The following is a 7,521-nucleotide window of genomic DNA, read 5'->3' on the forward strand; positions in this document are numbered from 1 at the left end:
AGCTGTCTATTGGTTAAATCATCCTATTATTTCAAGGTTAAAGTATCCTACTGTGAAAATTTAAAAATAAAAGCTAGTACTAGATTCTTGTCTCTGTGTACAGACACAAATAGAAAAAAAAAAAAAACTTGTAGTTCCCCTGCCCCTTTGCTAGCTCTAGTATTTGTCTTTACCTAACAATAACCACAGCAAGCCACTTCTCTATCAAGAAGATTCTTGTTAACTCCTAGAAACCTTTAGTAGATTCATTTATTGTTGAATGAATTACACGCATTAAGTATGGCTAGAGTCTCACCTGTTTTGTTTTGTAACTGGAATTACTGGTGGTTGTAAACCATCTAATGTGATGCTGGGAACCGAACTCAAGTTCTCTGCCAGAGCAGGTTCTTTGAGCCACCTCCCAATCCTAAGACAAGAAATTGGCTTTATCTTCACACTTGGATAACCAAGATTGTGTTAAGTAATATGCCCTGCATCATATACAGGCTTTAATTTCATAACTACTACTTCAAATTTAGAAAGGTTTAATCTATTTTCTCATCAGAGAACAGTTTCTGACATGGATAAAGAATATGTATAATGGAGCCAGGCATGGTGGTACATCTCTATAATTGCATCTTTTGGCAGGTGGAAGCTGAGAACCAGGAGCTGAAGATCAGTCTCAGCACACTGAGACTGGCACAGGCTACTTCAGACAGCCCCCACCAAACACACACACCAAACACACACACCAAACAAACAAACAAACAAACCAAGCTAAAAAGTCTGACACTTTAAAAAAAAGTGTCATTAAAAAAAAGCTGTTATAGAATAGTTGTTGAAGATGTGTTACATTTGCTTATGCTATGGAATATTTGTTTAATGATACAAAGATGTGTTGCATTCTCTTATGTTGCATTTAACTCTGTGAAGCTGTGTCACTTTGTCTAGAACACCCGATTCGCTTAATAAAGTGACCAACAACAAAGCAGGAGAAAGGATAGGCAGGACTGTCAGGCAGAGAGTATAAACAGGAGGAGAAATCTGGAAGCTCTAAGAGCAAGAGAAGGAGGAGGACTCCAGGAGCCAGCCATCCAACTACACACTAAGCCATGGAGTAGTAAGAAAGGTATATAGATAAAGATAAAAGCCTAGAGGCAGGGCTGGAGAGATGGCTCAGAGGTTAAGAGCACCGCCTGCTCTTCCAAAGATCCTGAGTTCAATTCCCAGCAACCACATGGTGGCTCACAACCATCTGTAATGAGATCTAGTGCCCTCTTCTGGCCTGCAGGCATACATGCAGAGAGGCATACATGCAGAGAGTACTGAGAATACTGTATTCATAATAAATAAATAAATTTAGGAAAAGCTGCCTAGAAACAAGCCAAGTTACCGGACATTAGTAAGAAAAAAATAAGACTCTATGTAATTTACTTGTGTGCTGGGTGGTGCGCCCCCCCCCAAAAAACCAAAAAGTAAAAAAAAAAACTACAATGATATAACTTTTATTGTGTTCAATTCTAGATTAATCTATATTTCCGATTGTTCCTACAACAAATAAAACATACTTTCAAAGTTTTCCAGATACTTAAATTTAGAAAAAGACAAAACTGTTTGTCTGGAAAGACTACTTTTAAAATACAATTCCGTTTAGAAATAGCTTACTTGAACTGTATTTCCAATCTATTTACTTCTTACACTATTAAATTTTCTCATTATGTCACCTTTTCCGTGTGCGCACATTTAAGGAGCCTTCTAGAAAAGACCGTTTCTTTGTCTTCTTCAGCTTTGTAAAATCCTCCTGAGAATGCTTAGTGACCTCCAAATAGCCAGTGTGCTTTCTCCTGGGAACAAACTTCAGAGCCTCTTCCCAGTTACCAGTGTTTTTCATGCAGAGTAAAATACGGACCATTTGATCTAAGGTGAGGTTTTTGTTACCGATATCCCACTGTAAATATTTATCCAGTGGAAGACGTTCTGTGGCTAGATTTAGCCGTTTTGCCTTGGCCAGGGATATGCCTGTCTGTACACTTTTATCAACAAGTGATCCAATTATATAAATTTTATCATGCTTGAAGGTAGTCATAACATTGGGAGAATCTGCAGTTAAATATATAATACTGTCCTTTGGAAATACATCTACGGGAGACTTTTCTGTTGCTGTTAAGAGCAATTTGTCCCACTTTCCACTGTAGCGTTTAACTAAGTGTCTATGATAAGCACTATCTAGTTTAAGATTGCAGAAATAAATGTGGAAAGGATCAACATTTTTTCTGTTCCACCCTTCACTTTCTAGAAGTTGAGAAACAGTATTCTGCAGTTCAACTGGTTTCATAAAATTTTCGTAATCCATGTCAAAAACCAAAGGCTGTCCAAATTGCATAGCCTGGACACCCTTCCAGCCCATTGCAATGTTCATCTGCCGGTCCCAGAGTCGAAGAAACATAAAGTCCTGTTCTTTTCCACCCTTGGTGGTTTCTAGCAACCTGGCCTTTTTTGCTTCTTCCCGGGCCTCTGCTTTCATTTCCTTCTTTATTTGCTCAGCTTTTTTCTTTATTTCTTTACCATACAAAAACTTTAAGTATTTTTTTTGGGCTGATTTAGAAGCACATTCCATAAGGGTTTTGAGTTCTTCTTCAGTGATACGCTCTGGTACTTGTCTGCCAAGCAATCTCCACATCTCAATTAATTCTCTGGTGGCAGCTAGAGGATCTTTGCCATTGTCTGAGGCCATTGAGACACCATCTTCTTGAATGCTAGATTTCATTGTAGTTTTCCACCTGTCCAATTCTAGCTGTTCTGGAGGGGACGTACTGTCCTTATTATGACAGGAAAAAGATGCTTTGGAAGACATGTATCTCTGCAGAACTGTTGAATATAATAAATTCCTTCTCTTCCTATGAATGGTAAATGGCAACATTAATCTGGCAAAAGGTCTTGAGAATCGGACAGTAACATTCATTTTGAAGAAATGTGAAGAACTCCTATAGAAGAAAAATGAAATTAAGTTAGATAAAGATTTTAAAACTCCCTGTGAATCTGATTTCTTTCTTTCTCAGGCAGACAAATGAGATGTATTAGTACACATGAGCAGTGGACATGGACTCAGGAAAGCTGGGTCTGGCACTCCTCCAGGGGGGTCACAGTTGTGAACATTTTGACCCCACAGCCATCAAGGAGGAGCCAATTGTAGCTATCATGGCTTTCAATTCATCTGTATTAAACTTGAAGCACTACTTCCCTAAGTTGTGATCTTCCGGCTGTCAGGAAACCCCAAGTTGGCTCAACACAGGGCCTCACAAACTCTTCATTCTGCAGTTTAGTGTGGATGGACATGATGGCCTGAACAATAGAAACACTGTGCCCCGGGGCTTCCCCACAAAAACCCCAAATATTTGTCTGTACAGCCTAGGTTGGAGATAGCATTGAGATGAGACATGATTATCTACTTGAAAACTGTCTCCAAGGTCCCTTTGGGCAACCTGTACATTCAACAGGCTGCATACACTACCAAGGAGAATGTTGTTTGCAACCATTGCACACCAGACCCCCATGAGGAAAGGAAGCTGGTCGGCTTAATTGGCTGCAGAAGGGAACTGATTTCTGAAGCACAAAGGGAATCAACTTAGATTGATTGCACATGCACCACTAATTTAATTCTCTCATGTATTACATCCCGACTGCAGTTCCCACTCCCTCCTCTCCTCCTAGCCCCTCTCTACTAATTTAACTCCTATGCACCAAAGCTTGTGATCACTTACGGTCATTTTTAAATTTTTTATTTTTGCAAGACAAGGGTCTTTTATGTTGACCAGGCTGATTTTAAACTTGTCAGCATCAGCGCTCTGACCCAGCCTCTGAAATAACTGGCACTATATAGTATGTATCACCACACCCTGCTTCATGTTCTTATTTTATAGATGAATTTCAACATTTTAAAAAAGATTTTATTTTATTTATTATGTATACAGTGTTCTGTCTGCATGTAAGCATGCCAGAAGAGGGCACCAGATCTCTTTACAGATGGCTGTGAGCCACCATGTGCTTGCTGGGAATCGAACTCAAGGATCTCTGGAAGAACAGCCAGTACTCCTAACCGCTGAGCCATCTCTCCAGCCCCTAATTTCAACATATTTTTAAACAAAAGGTTAACTCAACCTTTTTAGATTTGCATAGAAACAGGCCTAGAGAATCAATATAACTAGAGAGGAAAGTTGTATGCCAATTACAGAGCTGAGAACAAGACGCTATAGTCTCCTTCAGAAAAATAGCCAATCTCAAGATCCTTCATGAAAGCAATGAGGAAGACAAAAGAGCAGGAAAGTTATGTAAGGCGGCAGCTAATAGACACCAAAGAGCTGCCACACAGATGTCTCTGTGCTTCCAAAACAGAAATTGCTTAAAATTTGTTAACTAGTGCAAAATATGAGGGGAAAGGAAAATTCCTGAAAAATTCCAACCTTTGGTTTCCTATAATGACCCTACACACTCCCGGATGTTCTCATGTTCTCTGGCCATACAGATGCCCGGATGCACTCCTCCCACCCCAAAATACCACAATTTTGTGTTCGGTTTAGATCCAAGTTCATGAATTTGGCCTAAACAGATTTTCATAATACCACCCTCTGTTTGTCTTTTCAGCTGCCGGAAGTCCCAAATGTTTTTATCATTTCACACTTTCGATCAATCAGTCCTATTCGTTGCCTTTCTGGTTATTCGAGCTCGGGTTCTCTGTATTCTGGCACCTTTGTGCCTATGATAATCCTTGCAACACTCGAATTGTTTTCCCCACTAGAACCTAAAGACTATATTCCATTAGGAATAAAAATGTGTTAGAGAGAAACCCTGCCTCGAAAAATTCTTTGCAAGTTCTCCACTCCTTAGCGCAGAGTGGCCTCAAACTCCAGACAGATCTCCTGCCTTAGCCTCCTCAGTCCTGAGATTATAATTAAAGGCCTGCACCACCACAACTCATGATAAAAAGCTAATTTAAATTATTTTATTTAATTTTAGAAGTGTGTGTGTGTGGTGTGTGTCCTGGCCAGGGTTAGACACAGTTGTGAGCTGTACGAATTGGGTGCTGAAAACCATGTTCGAATCCTCTGCAAGAGCACTACTTCTTAAGCGCTGAGCCGTCTCTCCTGCCCCCAACAACTTACATTTTAATGCCAATTAAGAAGATGATTTTGGTAAACAAGGCCTTCAGGCATTGTACTACTTACGATTTCTAAAATCACCGCTTCCTCTGGACTGTACTTCTCAGCACACACGCTCCACAGCCGGCATCCCGAACAGCCACCGGGTCTACGCAGCACCAGAACACCGGCGGAGGAAGGCCCACGTGGACCAGGAGTGCGGCCGAGCGCCGGAACCCGCTAACTGCGGCCCGGGAGAGCAGCTCCGAAGAGCGCCCCTCTGCCTGCACCGCACACGCCGTAGAGGAGCCGAGGAGTTCCGGGGCGGCCGCCGGAAGTCCCAAACCGCCAGAAGTCCCGCCTCTTCCTCCCGGCGCTGCCTCTGACGTCTAGCCCTGCCGGCAGTTTCTCTGCTTAGAGTCGGTTCGCGGTCTCATTGACTGGCTGCCTGTGAGTCCTTGTGAAAATGAGTAGGCCCGGGGCTCCACCGGCTCCCCTCCACCCTTTTTAGTGATTTGTTGTTAGAACTAGAAACCTCTTCACCGGCTCTCAGCTTGGTTACTCTATTTATATGTATGTACTAACAAAACGACCTGAACGCAAATCTTACGGTTTTATTTTAAAGTTTAATTCTAGCCATGCGTAGTGGTGCATACCATTAATCTCAGCGTTTGGGAGGCAGGGGAATCTCTAGCTTGAGGCCAGCCTGATGTACAAAGCTAGTTCCAGTACTGCCAGCCCTACACAGGGCTGTCTCAATACCACCCCCACAAACCGAAACAAACAAAAAGATTGTTGAATAACGTTTGAGACGTGAAGGAGACCCCCACACAGCAAGGGATTCCTTCCACACCCCGGAGTGGGTACAAACCACACCCAAACACCTATTTTCTCCAAGAGATCCTTTATTAAGCAGGAAGGGAAAGTGGCTGCTTTCTGACTCAGGTAGAAAAACAGCAGCAAATAGCCTGCAGGTGTGATCTTTAAGAAAGGGTAGGTATGCGTTAGAGTGGGCTGGGGAATGCAGTGGTATATTTTTATTGGGCAAGTTAATTAGGTGAATCAAAGGGGGCTTTTGATTTTTGCTGGGCTTTAATAATTTGATAGCTGGACCCCGGTAGTCAGTCTCAGGAGGAGGAAGTGGTCAATAAGGCAATAGAACTCGATGACTAGCTTTAGGAGTGTTATCTCACGGTTTTTAGCAGGGCAAAGGGAATGGGAGAAAAGGGCAAGGCCTCCCGGAGCCGTCCGTGCTCACCATGCTCAAGCCAACCAGAGTTCCTTCAGTATCAGTCACCGCTGGAAGTAAAACATCCATACTCCAGTGCTAGAGGAGAGGCAGTTTGTCAAATGGGTTCTTCAGTAAATCATGCTAAATCAAGGGCTTCATAATGACATTATCTTTCTGCTCTAAGGTAAAGACTTCAACTCAAAGTAATTGTGAGTGATGTAGAGTAGTGGCAGATCAAATATTTGAAAGGATAATCAAAAGACCAGGTATGGTGACACGCCCGCCTTTAACCCCAGCATTCACGAGACAGAGCAGCAGCAGTCAAGACACCCTTTGGGTGTAAGACGACTCTTTCACAGGGGTTACCTAAGACCATGGGAAGCACTGGTATTTACATTACAATTCATAACTGTTATGAAGTAACAAGAAAAATAATTTTATGGCTGAGGGGGATCAGCACAGCATGAGGAACTGTATTGAAGGGTCACAACATTAGGAAGGTTGAGAACCAGTGAGGTGGAGGCAGGCTGATCTCTGTGAGTTTAAAGCTAGCCTAGTCTTCATAGTGAGTTTCAGGCCATTCAAGGCTACAAAGTGAGACCATGTTGATGGAGGAGAAGGAAGGGAAGGAATGGGAGGAGCAGGAGGAGAGAAAGAGGAGGAGGGAGAAGAGGAAGAGAAGAAGGAAAGAAAAAAGAAGAAATATATACAAGTATGGACAAAACTCAACTCTTCTACAACCTGCTCTAGTAACCTTAAAAAAAAAAAAAACCAACTCTGCAATAAACAGCCCAGAAAAGTATCCTGACATGTAGTGAGCCGTATTTCTATTTCTTGTGACAGTCCAGGAAGTGAAGTAATAATTTCTGTCATAACCAATGCCAAATGGCAGGACAGATTAATAATTGATGGTCTCCTGATTTTGAAAAATCATTCCTGTGTATATGTGATGGGTATAAATGTGAATGTAAGTATGGACACACATGGGAATCTGGAGTACAACCTCAGGTGTTGCTCCTTATATTCCACATTGTTCGAAGTAGAGTTTTCTTTTTTCTTTTTTTCTTTTTCTTTTTGCTTACTCCTGCATTGTACCAAGTTAAACTGCCTGGAGCCACCAATCTTCTGGTAGGGGTGTTGTGATTACAGATGTACACACTGAGTCATCTCATCGGC

The 7,521-nt window shown here is 42.0% G+C and overlaps 1 protein-coding gene and 1 non-coding gene across 2 annotated transcripts; both read right to left on the reverse strand.

The window, feature by feature from the left end:
* Positions 1-1,468: 1,468 nt before the first annotated feature.
* Positions 1,469-5,425, reverse strand: Trmt10c (tRNA methyltransferase 10C, mitochondrial RNase P subunit). The gene is made up of 2 exons (XM_005345070.3): positions 5,202-5,425; positions 1,469-2,963 (listed from the first exon to the last, which is right to left on the reverse strand). The coding sequence occupies exon 2, from the start codon at positions 2,939-2,941 to the stop codon at positions 1,700-1,702; it is 1,242 nt and encodes a 413-aa protein (XP_005345127.1). The 5' UTR covers positions 2,942-2,963; positions 5,202-5,425; the 3' UTR covers positions 1,469-1,699.
* On the reverse strand, positions 3,434-3,568 carry LOC113458265. Its single transcript, XR_003378662.1, has one exon. It is a non-coding gene; the product is annotated as a small nucleolar RNA SNORA70 (small nucleolar RNA).
* Positions 5,426-7,521: the final 2,096 nt, after the last annotated feature.

The sequence above is a fragment of the Microtus ochrogaster genome, chromosome 2 (assembly GCF_000317375.1).
Source record: "Microtus ochrogaster isolate Prairie Vole_2 chromosome 2, MicOch1.0, whole genome shotgun sequence".
NCBI lineage: Eukaryota > Metazoa > Chordata > Mammalia > Rodentia > Cricetidae > Microtus > Microtus ochrogaster.